We start from the raw sequence: 21,475 nt of genomic DNA on the forward strand, positions 1-21,475 counted from the left end.
GACAAACTGGGAGCTATCCTGGACAATCCTTCCCACCCCCTGCACGATGAGCTGTGGCTGAGGGGCACCCCTTTCAGCCAATGGAACTGAACGCTTTAGACGCTCCTTTCTGCCCACAGCCATCAGACTGTATAACAGCAGTCTGGACAGTACAAAACTGGAGGTGGATCTCCGCTACCACAACTTCACTACCTCACCCCATTCACTACCTCACCTATTCAAGTGCCATGCCCTCCCTCTGTTGTCTTAAATGTATCCAGGTTGGTCTCAGCCCACTTCTGCCTATTTTTGTTCATTTATTTTATTCTTGTCATCGCTATTGTCATTCTGTCTATGTTGTCGTTTACTGTCTTACTGTCTTTTTTCTTTCTTTCATCTGTTCATTCTTATCCTTGATGTTGTTCTCCCTGTTGTTTATTTGTAGATGTCTTTTTCTTTTTTCTTGCCATCTGCCTGTCTATTAATATTTATATTGATATTTATTGGAACTTATAACTGTTACGATACTGTGACAAAAGAATTCCCCGATGGGGATCAATAAAGTGGATCTTATCTAAAATGATTAATAAAAAAACAAACTGCATTTTCATTTTCTTATTCCAGAATGCTCATTCTTTGAATTAATCCAAAATTAAAATGCAAAATGCATTAAGGATTTAATTTTCAAAACATAAACCAGCAAATTGTGATCAATTAGAAATTTACAATTTTTTATTTGTAAATTATTATAATTCTTACAATTAGTAATTTCAAATTTAAAAATGTAAATGTATTAGCATAAGGCTTATTCATTTTCGGAATGTGGCGGCATATTTTGACTCACAACTAAAATGAATAATACATATACTGCATTTTCATTTTCTGCCCCGCCCCGAATAAAACGATCAAAACACATTTCGGATTGGTAGTCACAAGCGGCTCAGGATTGGTCAGTGGCCTTGACTTCAGTGGCCGGTGCTCCTCTTACGGCTACTTTGGACACGCGCGCTCAAACACACACACACACACACACACACACACACACACACACACACACACAGAGCCATTTACCTGCTGAGTACCAGAGAGCTTGGTAAAATTTTACTGTGCTTTAACAGACATCGTTACAAAAGACGCTGCCCCACCCAGCCAGACAGATAGATAATTTGGAAAAATAGACAAACCAATAATTCAACGTTTTATTTCGTAGTCAGGCATGAATGATACTGCAAACAGTCAAATACAACTATATGGAACGACTGCTGTACTCCAAGGAGTATCTTGAAATCATATACGATCTTTGAAGAACGTTACTTAGCAACCACATACTACAAACGACACGGTAAACGCCCTAGCAAGCTAGCAAACTCAGCAGCTACTTTACTGTTATCAGGAGGCGCTTAGTGAGCTGCACAGTTGAACTCAACAAAATGGTAAAACAAGCGATACAGATATTTGCTCGAATCAAGCCTACAGAACACAATGTGGCGGTAAGTTGACAGATAGCGAGAAGTCAAACACAAAGCATGAAGTAATGAAGTGTAAGTTCATGTTAGCGAGATGAAGAGTAATTTCATGTTAGCGTGATAGTACTTGTGTACGTTTGTAATAGGAGGCCTTCGCCGACATCAACATAGATTACTAGTGGAATCCTTGCGTAATCCGAAAATCTGTCGCACAGGGTGTGAAAAAATGTAACTTCACCATCACTTTATTTAACTTTACGCCATTTTTAATATAATTTTAATACAGTCCTTTTAGCTTTTAATTAAGGCGGTTTCATTGTATTTAAACAGGTTTGTTCAGGTTGTTGAGTATGTAAAATAAAGTTAAATGGAAGTAGACGATTCGCTGTTGAGACCCCTGAAAGGAATAGATGGAAGGAACGATGAAAGCTTACTTATTTTGACATAAAAGTCAAAATACATTCCTTCTGAATTATTCAGGACATCCCTGAACAATTCAGACTGTTGAAGACATTGAATTGGACTTGGTAGTTTCACTTACTGAAGTCAGTTTAAGTTAGGTTAACTATTGTTTGTTTCTCCAAATATATTTGAAACACACTTAAACCATGTAAGACTTTGTGTTGGACTTTGAACTTGGACTGATGACAAATGTTGGCATACATCTTCTACATTTTTAAGTATTGGTTAGTTTAAATGCATATTCTTAACGTTAATCTAGTCTTAAATAAGCAAAGTCATTATTTTAAGAAATGGTATGTTTGTATCAGTAATGCCCTCTCTAATTAATTGACTGAGGAATAAATGAATATCTCTGAGAATCTCTCAATTACTTTCATTTGAAGTCTAAATATCTTACACATTTAAACGAGCAAAGCTGTTTTCGGGATTTTAGAGATTTGTTTTTGAAATTCTGAGATGATTGTACAACTAGAAAGTGATGTTCAAGATGTAATTCTGCTGGAAGGGCATCACAGACTGTCTGAACATTTAGTCCTGAAATCAAGGGGGCGTTAAATTTCAACACTATTGTAGGCCGGAACATATTAATTTTTTCAAATAAAAGGAGGGCCTGTCCACATTAACAAAGTCAGTGTCTTGTTAGATTCTACCTGACCGAGCATTAACTTTGTCTTTAATAATTAGAAATTTAATCTTGTATAGTTTTTTTGTACCTACCCGAGACAGTTTTTTGATTAGTAAGCCCAACTTGCATTCAAAGATTCTTGTAATAAATACCTTGATTGCTGATTGAATGTATCCCTCAAGAACCAATATTTTACACTGAAGGGTGTTTTGTCTTCTTGTTAAATTGAAGATTAAAATATGGTACCACATGACTGACTGTAATAGGGAGTAGGTAGATGTACAACTTTTTGGTTACTAAACAGTTTTCAATGGTTAATCTACAAACTGGACTTGCCTTGCTTTCTTCCTGTTGGACTTTACTGTTGTCTTTTGCTCCCTCAGGTGTACTCTGTGGACAGTGATGAACTGACAAATGCTTCACTGAAGTTTGAGGTGTCCAGGAACATGGCTGAGGGTTTTGTGAACAACAAAAGAAAATTCTTTAAGTTCAGGTAAATTATTTGTAACAGTTCAAGCTGACTATGTACAAGGAACCATGATACTGTCTGAATTGAGCTTTGAAGTTGTAGCTGACTTACACTGAGTTCAGCGCAGAGAAAGTTGATACACGCAGGACTCTTAATACCATCTCTATGTTTACAACTTAGGTCTATCGCTGTTAAATACAGTGATACATAACTTTGAAATACATATTGTAATTTTGTCTTGTTAACTTATAGTTGCATGAACAGTTCAATCATCAGAATCAAACATTTCTTTTTTTGGCGTTTAAAGCTGAAAATTGCAGGATATCTCTTATTTTACATGAATTTTGATAAGATTTAAGAGTGCGGTAACCTCAGAGTAGTGGGAGAACAATGACCAAAGCATGAAGGTGCATTGCCCACCAGTATTTAAGTGCTCAAGGGATGTATAGGAAAATTTAGCCTCCAGTTTTGGCACAAATTTTACGCATCTCTTTCTAATGCAGACCAAGTTGGCTGCAGGCTGCAGAGTTCACATCTCACTTCAAAACCCCAAATTCAAAGTAAAGGAGTCACATATAGTGGGACAAAAAAGTATTTAGTCAGCCACCAATTGTGCAAGTTCTCCTACTTAAAAAGATGAGAGGTCTGTAATTTTCATCAAAGGTACACTTCAACTATGAGAGAGACTGGGGGTAAAGAATCCAGGAATTCACATTGTAGGATTTTTAATGATTTATTCATAAATTCCTCTGTAAAATAAGCATTTGGTCACTCACAACAAGCAAGATTTCTGACTCTCACAGACCTGTAACTACTTCTTTAAGAGGTTCCTCTGTCCTCTAAATGTTACCTGTATTAATGGCACTGTTTGAACTGGTTATCTGTATAAAAGACACCTATCCACAACATCAAACAGTTAGACTCCAAATTCCTCTATGGCAAAGACCAAAGACCTGTCAAAGGACACCAAAAACAAAACTAGATCTGCACCAGGCGTGGAAGAATTGAATCTGCAATAGGTAAGCAGCCTGGTGGGAAGAAATCAACCGTGGGAGCAATGGAAGACATGCAAGGCCACTGATAATCTCCCTCGATCTGAGGCTCCACACAAGCTCTCAACCCATGAGGTTAAAATGATCACAAAAATGGTGAACAAAAATCCCAGAACAACACAGGGGGACCTAGTGAATGACCTGCAGAGAGCTGGGACCAAAGTAACAAAGGCTACAATCAGTAACACACTATGCCACCTGGGACTCAAATCCTCCCGTGCCAGATGTGTCCCCCTTCTCAAGCCACTACATGTCCAGGCCTGTCTGAAGATTGCTAGAGAGCATTTGGATGATTCAGAAGAGGATTGGGAGAAATGCAGCCTCAGGGCGCCGCGTCCATTGTCTCCGTGAGTTAGCCTCGGGGGGCACGGACCAGTGTCTCCCGAAGCCGATCCCAGGCCCAGATAAATGCAGAGGGTTGCGTCAGGAAGGGCATTCGGTGTAAAACTTTTAATAACCAGATCATACCGGATCCATTGAGGCCTGGGTTAACTATGAACGCCATTGGTACCAATGACCTACAGGGAACCAATGGAAAGAAAGAGAGAAGAGGAAAGGCAACAGTCTGGGACTAATAGTTGGGACTTTGAATATCGAGACTATGACAGGAAAAGGTAGAGAGTTGGTAGACATGATACAGAGAAGGAGAGTGGATATACTGTGTGTCCAGGAGACCAGGTGGAAAGGTAGAAGGCTAGAAGCTTAGGAGCAGGCTTTAAGTTGTACTATTATGGTACTGACAGGAAGAGAAATGGAGTAGGAGTTATTTGGAAGGAGGAGTTTGTTTGGAATGTTCTGGAGGTGATAAGAATGTCAGATAGACCTATGAGTCTGAAACTGGAAATTGAAAGTGTGATGCTCAATGTTGTTAGTGGCTATGCCCAAAAGGTGGGATGTGAGTTTGAAGAGAAGGAGAAGTTCTGGAATGAGTTAGATGAAGTGATGCAGAATATTCCCAGAAATGAGAGAGTGATAATTGGTGTAGACTTCAATGGACATGTTGGCGTAGGCAATAGAGGGGATGAAGAAATGAGGGGCATATGGTATCCAGGATAGGAGTGCAGAGAGATAGATGGTGGTCGATTTTGCAAAATGGATGGAAATGGCTTTAGAGAACACTTTTCCAGAAAAGACAGGAGCATAGTGTAACTTATAAGAGCGGAGGTAGAAGCACGCAGGTTGACTGCATCTTGTACAGACAAGGTAACCTAGAAGAGATCAGTAACCCTCAAAGTAGTTGTAGATGAGAGCGTAGCCAGACAGCATAGGATGGTGGTTTCTAGGATGACTGGTAACAAGGAAGAACAAGAGAACAAAGGCAGAGCAGAGGACAAAGTGGTGGAATATCGGAAGCTGAAAAGGGAGGAGCGTTGTATGGTTTTCAGGGAGGAGTTGAGAAAGGCTCTGGGTGTTCAGGGAGAGCTTCCAAATGATTGGACACCTACAGCAAATGTTATCAGGGAGACAGGAGATTACCTGGTGTATCATCTGGACAGATAGTAGATAAGGAGACTTGCTAGTGGAGTGAGGAAGTGCTGGAGTATTTACAGAGAAGGCAGTTGACAAAGATTAAGTGGGATACTGAGAGGACTGAAGAGAACAGAAAGGAGTACAACGAGATACAGTGTAAGGTAAAGATAGAGGTAGCAAAGACAAAACAAAAGGTGTATGATGACTTGCATGCTCAGTTGGACAGTAAGGAGGGAGAGATTGATTTATACAGGTTGGTGAAACAGAAAAAGATGGAAAGGATATACAACAGGTCCGGGTGATTAAGGATAGAGAGGGAAATGTATTGACAGATGCTAGAAGGGTGATGGGAAGATGGAAAGGGTACTTTGAAGAGCTGATGAATGTGGAAAATGAAAGAGAGGCAAGGGTACAAGAGGTGACTTTTATAGACCACAAAGTAGCAGAGATAAGTAAATGTGAAGTGAGGAAGGCATTGAAGAGGATGAAGAGTGGAAAGGCAGTTGGTCCTAATTATTTACTTGTGGAGGTGTCTAGGAGTGGCAGCGGTTGATATTCTGACTAGATTATTCAACAGGATCACAGAGAGTGAGAAGATGCCTGAAGAATGGAGACAAAGTGTGATGGTGAATAAGGGGGATGTGCAGAATTGCAGCAACTACAGAGGGATAAGTTAATGAGCCATACAATGAAGTAATGGGAAAGAGTGGTGGAAACTAGACTGTGAACAGAAGTCAGCATTTTTGAACAGCAGTATGGCTTCATGCCTAGAAAGAGTACTACAGATGCAGTATTTGCTTTGAGAATGCTAATAGAGAAGTACAGAGAAGGTCAGAGGGAGCTGTATTGTGTTTTTTTAGACCTTGAAAAAGCATATGACCGGGAGCCCAGAGAGGAACTCTGGTATTGTATGAGTAAATCTGGAGTGGCAGAGAAGTATGTTAGACTGGTGCAGGACATGTATGCTAGCTGTGAGACACTGGTGCGGTGTGCTGTGGGGGGTAACAGAGAAGTTCAAGGTGTAGGAGGGACTCCATCTGGGATCACCTCTGAGCCCCTTCTTGTTTGCAATGGTGATAGACAGATGAGGTAAGACAGGAATCTCCATGGACCATGATGTTTGCAGATGACATTGGTTTCTGTAGTGAGAGCAGAGAACAGGTTGACGAAAATCTAGAAAGGTGGAGGTAAGCTCTGGAAAAGAGAGGAATGAAGGTTAGTCGCAGCAAGACAGAGTACATGTGTGGGAGTGGAGATCAAGAAGTTGGAGGATTTCAGGTACTCAGGGTCAACAGTCCAGAGCAACGGAGAGTGTGAAAAGAGGTGAAGAGACGGGTCCAATTAGGTTGGTATGGGTGGAGAAAAGTGTTTGGGGTACTCTGTGATAGAAGACTATCAGCCAGAATGAAAGAAACGGTGTACGAGACAGTGGTAAGACCAGCAATGCTGTATGGCCTAGAAACAGTTCCAATGACGAAAAGACAGGAGGCAGAGCTAGAGGTCGCAGAGATGAAGATTCTAAGGTTCTCTTTGGGAGTGTCTAGGATGGATAGGATCAGAAATGAGTCTATCAGAGGAACAGCACATGTTAGATATTTTGGTGTGAAGGTCCGAGAAGCCAGACTAAGATGCTTTGGTCATGTACAGTGGAGGGATAGTGAATATATTGGTAAACAGATGCTGGAATTGGAGCTGCCAAGCAGGAGGTCCCGAGGAAGACCAAAGAGAAGATTTATGGATGTAGTGAGAGAGCATATGAATGTAATTGATGGGAGAGAGGAGGATACAGAGAATAGTGTTAGATGGAGAAGGTTGATTTGCTTTGGTGACCCCTGAAGGGAAAAGCTGGAAAGAGAAGAAGAAAAAGAAGAAGATTGGGAGAATGTCCTATGGTCAGATTAAACCAGAATAGAACTTTTCGGTAAAAAACAACTTGTCGTGTTTGGAGGCGAAAGAATGCCTACTTGCATCCAAATAATGCCATACCTACTGCGAATCATGGTGGTGGAAACATCATGCTTTGGGGCTGGTTTTTCTGCAAAGGGACCAGGATGACTGATCCGTGCAAAGTAAAGAAAGATTGGGGCCATGTATCTTGAGATTTTGAGTGAAAACCTCCTTTTATCAGCAAGAGCATGGAACATGAAGTGTGGCTGGGTCTTTCAGCATGACAATGATCCCAAACACCCTGCCCGGGCAACGAAGGAGTGGCTTCATAAGAAGCATTTCAAGGTCCTAGAGTGGCCTAGCCAGTCTCCAGAGTTGATGTCTATGTTGCCCAGCGACAGCCCCAAAGCATCACTGTTCTAGAGGAGATCTTCATGGAAGAATGGGCCATAATACGAGTAACAGTGTGTGAAAATCTTATGAAGACTTACAGAAAACCTTTGACCTCTGTCATTGTCAACAAAGGGTATATAACAAAGTATTGTGATGAACTTTTGTTGTTGACCAAATACTTATTTTCCATTATGATTTGCAAATAAATTCTTTAGAAATTAAACAATGTGATATTTTGGATTTTTTTTCTCCCATTCTGCCTCTCATAGTTGAAGTTTACCTATGATGAAACAGGCCTCTCGTCTTTTTAAGTGGGAGAACTTGAACAAGTGGTAGCTGACTAAATACTTTTTTGCCCCACTGTAGCAGTAGACAGGTTTTTTGGAAACCATGATTGCTTCCATGTTCTTCTATAGAAATTAAATTTCTACAATTGACAATCTTTTTGGTTTGTAGCATGAATGGCTTTTAATCGTCAGAATTAAAGATTTCTTGTTTGGGGTGAAGTAAAGCTTAAAATTTGCAGGACTTGCATTTCCCTCTTTGTTCAGAAGAATAAACTGCTACATTTGAAAACAGCGGGTCAAGATTCTTTTCAATCCTATTAATAGATTGCTTTTTTCAATTAATTTGAACTGGTCTGGGTAACTGCATTAAGGCATTAATGTTGAATTCGTCTGTGGTGTGGGGACACAGTGACGCAGCACAAAGGACCCTGATTCAGTTCTAACGAGGGGACCTTTCTGTGTGGAATGTGCATGTTCCCTCCTGTCTCTGTGTGGGTTTCCTCCGGGTTCTCTGGTTTCCCCCCACATTCCAAAGACATGCATAATTGGAAAAAATTGGGAAAATTGCCCCCAATATGAGTGGGTGAATGTTGTCTGTCTTTGTGGCAGTCTCTCGCCTGATGACAGCTGGGATAGGCTCCAGCATCCCTGCAACCTTGAGTTCAGGATAAGCGGCAGTAGATGGATGGATAGTGATATAATGAAATATCTGTTGTTGATAATCTGTTTTTGTTTTTTCCAGTTTTCGAAAGGTGTTTGATCAAGCAGTTAAGCAAGAAGAAATATTTGAAAACATTGCCAAACCAGTTGCAGAGAGGTAAAATCCGTCTTGCACACACGCATGCACCCATACACTCTTACACACACAGTCTTTAAGAATTAACAATCCTGTTCATCATTTGGGCTAGCAGGGTTTTATCTAGACTAACTGACAGGAAGTCAGTAAAGCTTTGTTGTCTTTTACTTGAAAAAAGAGATTTTTTGCTTTACATACATAAACCATCAAGTGGGTCGGGCTGGCCAGACAGATGGTAGAGTCCTTCATTGCCAGTAAACTTATCGGTGCCACAACACAAAAATGAAATATAAGTGGGAGCAGGTCATTTATTTCAGGGTTATAACAACAGGTCATCGGAGTAATCAATCATACAGGTGTCAGGGAACAACAAAAAATGTTGTACTCTTAAGATTGTGGTTGTAAAGTGACTTTGCTCATTTGTGCCCTATACCCTGAGAGTAGTAGAACTGAACTGAAATAGTAGATATTGTTTTTTACTGTGGTGTTTAGTACATCTGTCTGTCTGTCTGTCTTGTCTGTCTTTCTGTCTGTCTGTCTGTCTGTGTGTGTTAACAGTGTCCTGGCTGGCTACAATGGCACCATATTTGCCTATGGCCAGACAGGCAGTGGAAAAACATTTACCATAACAGGAGGAGCAGAGCGCTACCATGATCGTGGACTCATTCCTCGTACACTGTCATACCTCTATGAGCGATTTACTCAGGTCAGCAAATTATTTTTGACTGTGTATAACGCAAAAAATAACATTTGTCGGATCTCAAATATCACAATGTTGCTCCAGATCCAGTGCTCTGTATAATTTAATGTACAAATATGCTTCCTTTGATATTGAGATTAAGAATTGAATATCTATTGAAGAAGTCTCTTGTTTAACATTTGAAAAATAACTATTTTGAATATTCTAGAATTTTTAATCAGATAGAAGAATAGATGAAACCTTAAAAGAGTTAAATGAGGTTTTTTTTCTTGAAAGAAAACCTGTCAGACTTTGTATTTAGTTGAGTAATTTTGTATGCATTTATTCATGTATAGGTATAACCTTCAAGTTGTATGTGTCATTACTAAGTATTTTAAACAAATCTTTGTAAAATTAATTTCCTAACAAATCTAGGTATTTTCTACTTTTCTTTTTGCTCAGCAGGACAGCGCTACAAAGTTTACCATCCACATCTCCTACATGGAGATTTACAACGAGATTGGATATGACCTTCTAGATTCCCGACATGAAGTATCCCGATTAGAGGACCTACCGTTAGTAGTAAAATTTTTCTCTACTGGTAATTAGACTTGCTTGGAAGGCACTCTATAGGGTATTTTTGTCTGCTGAATAAATTCTAAAATAATTTAAGTGTTATTTTTTTCATACATACAAATAAACAAAACAACAGACCCAAATCACAGTGTAACCAATCTTGATAATGATATAATTAGTACTTATTTTGTCTGGTTGAAGAAAAAAATATCCCTGATAGTTCTAATACTTTATATAACAATTTTTGGTTGAGCTGAATTGTATTCCTGAATAAGTCTACTTGGCCAAATGCAGACAGTAGTATTTACCAACTCCCATAAGACAAAATGAGATTATGAGACCGTAATGCATGGTTAACTTGATGGCAGACTGCCATTAGACAGGAGAGACAGAGGATCATATAGAGACATTTCTGTATCTTGTTCCCACTGCTGCTAACGGCCTTTATTTTTGTAGACAAATCATAGTCTACTTGAAATAGGCAGTGACCATTGCTAACCATGCTTTGCCCACAAAATTATTCTCAGAGAAGCTATGGCACTATTGGTCTGCTTTTCCTTCTCACTGACTGTACTATTTCTTATCCTGATCTTGTTCTCTTGCCTTACATTTCCTCCCCTCCGCATACCTTCCTCTAAATTACAGGTGTGCTGTTACTATGATTAAGTAAACTTAGTTCATAAAACCCTTACCCATTTACAAGGTGTAGAAAGCCAGTAACCATTACTCATTCACAATCTGTTGCATTTAATGTGAACATGAAACCAAGGCAGTCCTATGTAGGGCAGGGATCTGTGTGTACTACATATACATTATGGGCATGACCACTTTTCTCATTGCGGGAAACTACCCTGACTGACTGACTTTCTGAAACTTTTCCTTAAGTCAAGTAAGGGAATCTGCTCTTCAATGCTTGGTTGCTCTGTGATAGGTGTCTGGTAATTCTTGAAGTAAAAACTATGCAAACTATGCATGATGACCTTTAAAGCTCAGCTGTTTTATTGTCAGATCTTGACATTCAATCAGCTAACACCACCTCCAAATGCTGTGCCAAAAGCAGACTCTGCCTCTTACATCCTATAAACATATTTAAAGATTATCATTACAACATATTTCTAGTAGTTTTATTTTTATTAATAACATGCATTTTAAATGTGTTATATATTTAATTGAGATTCCTACCATATTCTATATTTTAAAAATATGTTAGATCTATCAAAGCAAGGTTTGGTAGGTTATTCTCAGGAGTACTGTTATATAAATTAGCATAAGATCTCACATTTGGAAATTGCACAAGCATCTTTTCTTGACTCAGCCATGCTTGACATCTCAGGTCATAAAGTTTGATGATAATGTTTCATCCAAATTGGCTGTTTTTGGACAGACAAATGTCCAACTGCTATCACACCTCATCAACAGTTAATAAATTCTGTGGCTTGGAGTATCTTGAGACTATACTACATCTTGATGAATGTTGTATTTGAAGAATTGCACTATAACAATGTATGTATAGCTGCCCTTTAAAAAAACAAACAATTTAAGTAATTAGTATTATATAATATTACTTCATAATTTAAGAAGTTATTGCTTATTATTATTTTTTAAATTATCATTCATTATTTTCAGAAGAGTAATGATCATGGAAGATCAAGACCAGAACATCCATCTTAAAAATCTGTCAATGCAACACTCAGCAAATGAAGAGGAGGCTCTGAATCTGCTTTTTTTGGGAGATACAAATCGCATTATTGCAGAGGTAAGAATAAGTGGAATACTCTTTAGGGCAGCCTACATACAGAAATTTAGTGATTTTTAATTTTGATTCACACAATAAAGCATGCCATGATGGATATCAGACAGGAGATATTTTTGTTTTCTTTCACTGTATGAAGGCAGTCAGTAACATGTTCAGGAAATCAAAGTAAAGTTTGCAGGTAGATCCTTAAAACAAAATAAATATGTTGTCAAAATGTTTTATTCCAATTCAGTAAATCCAGTCACATTACATTAAATATGTGTGCTGCTAAAGAGTGCACCCTTGTTCCTTGCTAGTATAATCCCTGGGTCTGATGTTAAAGGATCAACAATATTGCATTGTTATTGTTTGTAAATACTGGCTTGTTCCCCTTCCTGCAGCACATTTTTGAACGTAATCCAATTCAGCTTACATGAATGGCAAGCAGTTCTATCAGTAAATTAACATTTTGACAGGCCTTTGACAGATAAGTAAAAACAGATGAATTACATTTACAGGACATTCTAGATGCTGTTACATGTTCATCCACTGATTTAAAATTTTAGTCATGTACTATGACTAAGATGTATTCTCATCTATTGAAGGTATCGCTTCACTATATGGTGGTGGTTATACAAGTTGGAAACACATGTACACTATATGTAAAAGACATATGTTTGTCACATAAAATCAAGAACTCTATATTCTTATGACAAATGGGATCTCCAAAATTAATGACTGGTTAGTTTTGATTCAAAAAAATCCTATAATTATCCTTAATAATGTATAAGATAAGCCAGGTATTAAATTGATAGACCCTGCCAATCCTGAATCCTACAGGGAAATATGCCCTGTTTGTAAAATAGTGATTGTACTCATAAAAGAACCCTTATAAAATATTATGATTCCTGCTGTCCATTCCATGTGCATGTGCGCGCGTGCGCGTGTGCGTGCGTGCGTGCGTACGTACGTGCGTGTGTGTGTGTGTGTGTAGATATATCGATATATTTAAAACATTTTTTAGATTTTGTATACATTATTTATTCCTTTTGGGGAATATCTGCATTCTTACCATGAACCTTAATGATGAAGTATATGTACTTGAGCAGTGCGTATATTCCCATTGTACATTTCTTTGTTTTTCAATGGAGTCTGTTTTGGGTTTTGAGGGGTATCAGAAAACTGCATTCATTATATAAACAAAAGCATTAAATTGGCACTGGAGAATGAAATGGACAGAAAATAGGCTTCACTAAAACAATTGCAAAAAACAAAACAATAACAGGAGACAATCCTGTAGCTTCAAGAAAAAAATACTGATATTGATACTCAAACCTTAAAACTTCTGGTGCCCCTGCTGACTGGACACTATAGTGGAAGTAAAAGACAAGTATCTGATCATGGCTGTCTCAACTACCTTGTTATAATATGAAAAATAAGCCATTTGTAAAGCCACTGGCATGTGTCTACTGCTGTTTAGTGTCATATGGTAAAGATTTCAACTTCAGATCAGCTGCAAAAAGACAAAAAAAAGGATAAAGATGAACATGTTTTTCTCAGTTTTCATCCACAGTCAACTGTTGCATCCACAGAGTCAAGGTTTGGAAGATTTCATAAAATTTTACTTTTCTCAATTCTGTCATCTCTAGACTCCCATGAACCAGGCATCCACACGTTCCCACTGTATTTTCACTGTGCACTTATGCAGACATGAGATGGGCTCCACAACGCTGCTGTGCTCTAAACTCCACCTAGTGGATCTGGCTGGATCTGATCGCATTAGCAAGACCAGATTAGATGGGCGGCTCCTCAATGAAGCCAAATACATCAACCTCTCTCTCCACTACTTAGAGCAGGTTGCCATTTCTGACTGTTCTGTTTTCTTTAAAATCATGTTTTGTACAGTCAATTTTACAACAAAACTTGTTCTTAAAAAATTAAGTGCATATATTTTTCAGATAACAATTTTGTGTTGCATGCACAGTATTGTCATCTAGTGTGTGCTATTTTGTTGTGTTAGTTTTAATATAGTTTCTAGACATAGAAAGAATAGTCTAATCTTCACCAGAATATGTCACTGTTCTTCTTTTCCTTTCAGCTTTTCTCTTCAGGGGTTACCACAGGAAATCAACCTTCTCCATCTAATCCTATTCTCTGTATTCTCCTCTCTCAAATCAACTAACTTCATATTCTCTCTCTCTGGCTGATAGTGTTCTATTGCATAGTAATGCAGCCTTAGTGCGGCACGGGCCGGTGTCTCCCTGAGCCAGCCTCGGGGGCAGGGGCACGGGCCAGTGTCTCCCTGAGCCGGTCCCAAGCCCGTATAAGTGCAGAGGGTTGTGTCAGGAAGGGCATCCGGTGCAAAACCTAACATGCAAATCAATCATAACAATCAGATCAAATCGGATCGGTCGAGGCCCGGGTTAATAGTGACCGCCATTGATACCAATGACCTACAGGGCACCAATGGAAACTGGGCTACTGTAGGTCAAAGAAGGAGAGGAGGAAGGCGTGTTTGGAAGCAGAGAGAGAAGAGTAAAGGCAAGAGTATGAGACTGAGAGTTGGGACTTTGAATGTCGGAACAATGGGAGGAAAATGTAGAGTTGGTCGACATGATGCAGAAGGTGGATATACTGTGTGTCCAGGAGATCGGGTAGAAAGGTAGTAAGGCTGGAAGCTTAGGAGCAGGCTTTAAGTTGTACTATCATGGTACTGACAAGAAGAGAAATGGAGTAGGAGATATCTTGAAGGATGAGTTTGTTAGGAATGTTCTGGAGGTGAAAAGAATGTCCGATAGATCTATGAGTCTGAAATTGGAAATTGAAAGTGTTATGCTCAGTGTTGCTAGTGGCTATGCCCAAAAGGTTGGATGTGAATTTTAGGAGAAGGAGAAGCTCTGGAATGAGCTAGATGAAGAGATGCAGAATATCCTCAGAGATGAGAGAGTGGTAATTGGCTTAGACTTCAACGGACATGTTGGTGCAGGCAATAGAAGGGTAGAAGGGTTGAAGAATGGATGGGCAGATTTGGTATACAGGATAGGAACGCAGAGATAAAGAAAGATAATGGTAGACTTTGCAAAAATGATGGAAATTGCTGTAGTGAACACTTTTTTCCAGAGAAGACAGAAGCATAGGGTAACTTATAAGGGCAGAGGTAGTAGCACGGAGGTAGACTACAGTCAAAGTAACCTGAAAGAGATCAGAGTAGTTGTAGGTGAGAGTGTAGCCACACAGCATAGGCTGGTTGTTTGTAGGATGACTGGTAACAAGGAAGAACAAGAGAACAAAGGCAGAGCAGAGGACAAAGTGGTGGAAGCTGAAAAGGGAGGAGTGTTGTATGGTTTTCAGCAAGGGGTTGAGAAAGGCTCTGGGTGGTCAGGGAGAACTTCCAGATGATTGGACAAACACAGCTACTGTTATCAGGGAGACAGGTAGGAGAGTACTTGGTGTGTCATCTGGATGGAAAGTAGATAAGGAGACTTGGAGGACTGAAGAGAACAGACAGGAGCACAGGGAGATATAACGTAAAGATAGAGGTAGCAAAGGCAAAGGGCGTACAATGACTTGATTGCTCGGTGGACTGTAAGGAGGGTGAGAATGATCTATAATGGTTGGCGAAACAGAGAGATAAACATAGAAAGGATGTACAACAGGTCCGGGTGATTAAGGATAGAGAAGGAAATATGTTGAAAGATGCTAGAAGAGTGATGAGAAGATGGAAAGGGTACTTTGAAGAGCTGATGAATGTGGAAAATGAAAGAGAGGCAAGGGTAGAAGAAGTGACTTTTATAGACTACAAAGTAGCAGAGATTAGTAAATGTGAAGTGAGGAAGGCATTGAAGAGGATGAAGAGTGGAAAGGCAGTTGGTCCTGATGATACACTTGTGGAGGTGTGGAAGTGTCTAGGAGAGGGAGCGGTAGAGTTTCTGGCTACATTATTCAACAGGATCTTAGTAAGTGAGAAGATGCCTGAGGAATGGAGAAGTGTGATGGTGCCCATTTTTAAGAATAAGGGGGATGTGCTGAATTGCAGTAACTGTAGCGGGATAAAGCTGATAAGCCATACAATGAAGTTATGGGAAAGACTCGTGGAAACTAGACTGAGAGCAGAAGTCAGCATTTGTGGGTGGCAGTATGACTTCATGCCCAGAAAAAGTACTTCATCACACTTCTCCATTCCTCAGGCATCTTCTCATTCTGTAAGATCCTGTTGAATAATGTAGCCAGAAACTCTTATCGCTGCCTCTCCTTGACACTTTCACACCTCCACAAGTGTATCATCAGGACCAACTGCCTTTCCACTCTTCATCCTCTTCAATGCCTTCCTCACTTCACATTTACTAATCTGTGCTTCTGTGGGTTACTGTAGTCAACTCTTCTATCCTTGCCTCTCCTTCATTTTCCTCATTCATCAGCTCTTCGAATTACTCTTTCCATCTTCCCATCACTCTTCTAGCATCTGTCAATACCTTCCCTTCTCTATCCTTAATCACCCGGACCTGTTGGAAGTCCTTTCCATCTTTATCTCTCTGTTTTGCCAACCTGTACAAATCATGCTCACCCTCCTTGTCCAACTGAGCATGCAAGACATCGTGCGCCCTTTGTTTTGCCTTTGCTCCCTCTATCTTTACCTTACGCTGTATCCCCTTGTACTCCTGTCTGTTCTCTTTAGTCCCCTCAGGGTCCCACTTCTGCTTTGCAAACCTCTATTCCTGTATATGCTCCTGCACTTCCTCATTCCACCACCGAGTCTCCTTATCTATTTTCATTTCAAACGACACACCTGTCAGTGATTCTTAGGCTTGATTGGCATATTTGGTTTTGGCAAGTTTTATACTGGATACCCTTCCTGTCGTCACCCTCTGCATTTATCCAGGCTTGGGACTGGCTCAGGGAAACCCTGCCCTTTGCCCCCCGAGACTGACTCAGGGAGACACTGGCCTGTGCCCCCCTGAGACTGCATTGCCAGAATATCTTAAGGAATCTGACTATATCATTCAATATAGCATTATTTTTATTATGTTTTGGCATTCACATATTTCATTGTAAAATGTTACCTCATTATAATGCTTCATTTACAGATTGCATGTCATATTTGCCTTCACCCTTTGAACTACTTTCCTCAGGTTATCAAAGCTTTATCAGAGAGGAATCGCTCCCATATCCCCTACAGAAACTCCATGTTAACCTCCATACTACGGGACAGCCTTGGGGGCAACTGCATGACCACAATGATTGCCACCATGACATTGGATATGGGAAACCTTGGTGTAAGTTAGTGACCAATTTTGATTGTCACTTTGCATTCAGCAAAAAATAAAACCTAAAAGCTTTCAAACTCATTATTTTTTAATTATTTAAATTTATAACATAATGGATATTATGTTCAGTTTTTTGAAGTTTAAGAATTAGTTTAAGAATGAATACAATGCTAAATCTTTGCAGATATTTTTCACAATTTCAAAAGTTTAGAAACTTTATGTTATACTTACTTCATCATAAAGCTATGTTCAATATTGTACAAAAGAGACAAAGTTAAAATTTATAGATTTGTTGAAATGTTTGTATTTGTGTTTAAACACGTTAGGAGTCTATTTCTACCTGTCGCTTTGCTCAGCGTGTGGCTCTCATCAATAATGAGGCAGTACTGAATGAGGAACTCGATCCATCCCTGGTAAGACAGTCAAACACTCACAGAACTTTCCCAGTCACCAGTACGAAAATTAAGCTTTGATCATAATGGACAGACCCTCCGAGTGGATTCTAACCCTAACTTGAAATGCTGGTAACTGTCATCTTTATCAGTTATGTGCAGTGTCAGACATCATACAACTAAAAGACTTAGTTTATCTCAGGTAATATATAGATTTATTTTTTTATATTTTAGTTTTTCATATCTTGTGTGTCTCCTTAGAAACTGTGTATCTCGAGACATGTGTGTTGTTTTTATTTAAGTATACAATCTCCGCAGCGCACACTCACGCATACTCATTCAAATACATGCAAGCAGAAACTGCAAGCCAAACTGCAACCACACACAACTATTTCTGTCCAGATGTAGATGTGAAGACAAGTTGTGGCATTTTTCAATAAATGTACATAGCCTGTTTATTTTTGTGAAGTCGCACTTTAGACAAAGTACATCACAGTCAGTCATCTAATTGTGTCATCTCATGTCACTAATTGTGACAGTGTCTGGCTACTCATATTTGTACCCTTCACTGTTTAAGCCAGGGGTGGGCAAACATTTTGGTTTAGGGGCCACATTGACTTTTAAAATTTAACAGACTGGTCGGGTCAGCACAATATACGATACATAAGAAAAAAAAACACATTTGTTAACAGTACATATCAGATTCATCTGACATTTGCTTTGAAAGTAAAATCAGCTTAGTTTTGAAGGCTCTGACATTTGCTTGCATTTCATGTATAAACCGTTTTTCCCCTGTAGCTTCACGTGCAGTTCATTCATGTGTGTCTGTATGTCCACAGTAAAGACTAAATCACAAAGCCAATCTGAGTCATACAGCTCAGGAAAATTCTCAAGTAGCTCCAAAAATGAAATAATCTCCCGTTTGAGCTCCCACATTCATTGATCCAATCATTCAATCCTTCACATCAAATATGAATTCTGCACCAATCTTTGGCAAGCTGGATTAAAAAGATCAACGGGCCGGATGTAGCCCACGGGCCGTAGTTTGCCAACCTCTGGTTTAAGCTCTAGACCACATGTGTCAAACTTAAGGCCTGAGGGCCAAATGTGGCCCGCCACGTCATTTTATTATGGCCCGCGAGAACGTCTCAAAAGGTCTGATTGTCAAACGCGTGCATTGACCATAAACTACATTTCCCACAATTCATGCCAATCATGTTACCCGCAAAGTGACGACATCCCGCCATTAGATCGCAGTGTATCCACATCAATGTGGAATTGAGAAATACAAATGATCATTAAATGTCCAGGAAGAGAAAAGTTGATACAGATTGAAGGCTGTTTCAAGAAAGATGGGAACGCATATGTAACATTTTTGTTACATTATTAGGGTTATTTAACATTAAAGAGTTGTTAGATTTATTTGACAATGCATTTAGTCACATTTATTCTGTTTACCTTCCATGTGGCCCTTTAAGGGCAACCATTATGTTGATGTGGCCCTCGGGGAAAATGAGTTTGACACCCCTGCTCCGGACTAACTCAGACTGTAAAAAACTGTAGCTGTAACTGTATTTCTTTCTTTAATCTACTGTGTACTTGACTACTTCAGAATTTCATATAATTCAAAATTATTTAAGTGTTGTAATGCATTTAAAATGGAAGGCAATATGAGACTTTCTCCCCCTTACTTCCTTTGGGCATACACACATCTGGCAGGCAAAGAAAGCACTAACAAACGCGGAGGCGGGCAAATCTCTTTTGCTGCAGGGCCACAATTGGCGTGATAGACCTTTAATAGATGTGCTAAAAAATTAGAGCATAAAGAAAGAAATGCATGTGAAGTCTCCAGTTTCCGGTGTCCTACTTTTTAATCAAAAAATTAATGAATAATGAAACAGCTAAGTGACACCAGCATCTTCCTACATTCTGCTGGAAGTTTGAAGACTTTGTCACCTTAAGCTAGGAACCTGCTGCTCCTCCAGCAGGTTGCTACCTTGCATGTTGAGGGGCTTCTTCCAAAGTCATTGGCGTGGGAAAATGTGCAAATGACCTGTTGCCATTTTCTATTTATTCACAAATTTGTACAGATTTAGATTAATGAATAAAAGCAGTTTCGATAATTTAGTTAGTTAGTAGCCCCTCCCTGAGCTGCCACCTTACTGTAGTGGAGGGGTTTGTGCATCCATGTGATCCTGGGAGCTATGTTGTCCACGGCTGCAGAAGCTGGCTCTTGGGAAATGGAATGTCACCTCTCGGTTTGGGAAAGAGCCCGAGCTGGTGTGCGAGGCCGAGAGATTCTGACCAGATATAGTTGGAGTCACCTCGATGCACAGCGTAGGGTCGGGAACCAAGCCTCTCGAGAGGGGCAGGACTCTTTTTTTTTTATTCAGGAGTTGCCCCTTGCAAGAGGCGCCGGGAAGGTGTGGGCATATTGATTGCCGTCTGACTTTGCGCCACCATGCTTGGGTTTAACCTGGTGGATAAGAGGATAGCCTCCCCCTTCCTTTAGGTGGGGTGACGAGTCCTGACATTGTGGCTATGCACCCAACAGCAGTTCAGTTTACACTCCCCTCTTGGGGTCCCAAGAGGGGCTGCTATAGAGCGTCCCTACCGGGGACACCCTTGTTCTACTGGGAGACTTCAACACTCACTTAGGCAGGGATAGTGCGACTTGGAAAGGCGTGCTTGGGAGGAACGGCCCCCCCGATCTGAACCCAAGTGGTATTTGATCACCATGTTCAGGCATATGTGCACTTAGCACCGATGCACCTTAGGCCACAGTTCTTCAATTTACCTTGTGGTCCTGTAGTCGGACTGTCGGCCGCATGTCCTGGACACTTGGGTGAAGAGAGGGGCGGACCTGTCAACTGATCACCACCTGATGGTGAGCTGGCTCCAATGGTGGGGGAGGATGGGGGTCAGACCTGGCAAACCCGAACGTAATGTGAGGGCCTGCTGGGAACATCTGGCAGAGTCCCCTGTCAGACGGCGTTTCAACTCCCACCTCCGGCAGAGCTACAACCACATCCCAAGGGAGGCGGGGGACATTGAGTCCGAATGGGCCATGTTCTATTCTTCCATTGTCGTGGCGGCAGACTGGAGCTGCGGCCATAAGGTGGTCGGCACCTGTCAGGGTGGCAACCCTTTAGCTCTCACTGGATCGGTTCGCAGCTAAGTGTGAAGCAGCCGGGATGAGGATCAGTACCTCCAAATCCGAGACCGTGATGCTCAACCGGAAACGGGTGGAGTGCCCACTCCGGATAGGGGAAGTGGTCCTGTCCCAAGTGGAGGAGTTCAAGTATCTCGGGGTCTTGTTCATGAGTGAGAGAATGATAGAACGGGAGATGAACAGGTGGATCGGTGAAGCGTCTGCAGTGTCACCTGTCAATTTACATTCCCACCTTCACCTTAGGTCACAAGCTGTGTGTAACGATTGAAGGAACGAGATTATGGATACAAGCAGCCAAATTGAGTTTTCTCCGTAGGGTGGCCAGACTCTCCCTTTGAGATAGGGTGAGGAGTTTGGCCAGCAGGGAGGAGCTCAGAGTAAAGTCACTGCTTCTCCGCATAGAGGAGCCAGATGAGCTGGCTCAGGCATCTAGTCAGGATGCCTCCCGGGGGAGATGTTCCAGGCATGTCCATTGGGGAGGACACCATGGGAACGGCTGGCCTGGGAACACCTTGGGGTCACCCCAGGAGAGCTGGACCATCTGGCAGGGGAGAGAGAGGTCTGGGCCTCTCTGCTCCGTCTGCTGCCCCCGTGACCCAACTCTGGATAAGTGGGGGAAGACAGATGGATGGCTGGATGGACAAAAGCAGTTTTGAGGATTTTTTTTTTTTTTTTTTTTTTTTTTTTTTTTCATTTAAGTAGCTAAACTCCCAGCAGAAGGTAGCTTTTTCTTCAGATGACAACAGCACTTAGAATGTAGGGTGACGTCTA

The 21,475-nt window shown here is 40.6% G+C and overlaps 1 protein-coding gene across 1 annotated transcript in view; it reads left to right on the forward strand.

The window, feature by feature from the left end:
• The first annotated feature begins 1,409 nt into the window (after positions 1-1,409).
• Positions 1,410-21,475, forward strand: part of kif6 (kinesin family member 6) — a 77,874-nt gene continuing 57,808 nt past the window's right edge. Inside the window, exons 1-9 of the mRNA XM_086146843.1 lie at positions 1,410-1,469; positions 2,916-3,025; positions 8,833-8,907; positions 9,445-9,592; positions 10,031-10,140; positions 11,768-11,897; positions 13,526-13,732; positions 17,006-17,149; positions 17,467-17,553. Of these exons, the coding sequence (XP_086002969.1) occupies positions 1,410-1,469; positions 2,916-3,025; positions 8,833-8,907; positions 9,445-9,592; positions 10,031-10,140; positions 11,768-11,897; positions 13,526-13,732; positions 17,006-17,149; positions 17,467-17,553 (1,071 nt within the window). The remainder of the gene's footprint in view (positions 1,470-2,915; positions 3,026-8,832; positions 8,908-9,444; positions 9,593-10,030; positions 10,141-11,767; positions 11,898-13,525; positions 13,733-17,005; positions 17,150-17,466; positions 17,554-21,475) is intronic.

This window comes from Fistularia commersonii, chromosome 1, assembly GCF_037954325.1.
Source record: "Fistularia commersonii isolate RoL2024-O1a breed Wild chromosome 1, RoL_Fcom_v1.0, whole genome shotgun sequence".
Lineage (NCBI taxonomy): Eukaryota > Metazoa > Chordata > Actinopteri > Syngnathiformes > Fistulariidae > Fistularia > Fistularia commersonii.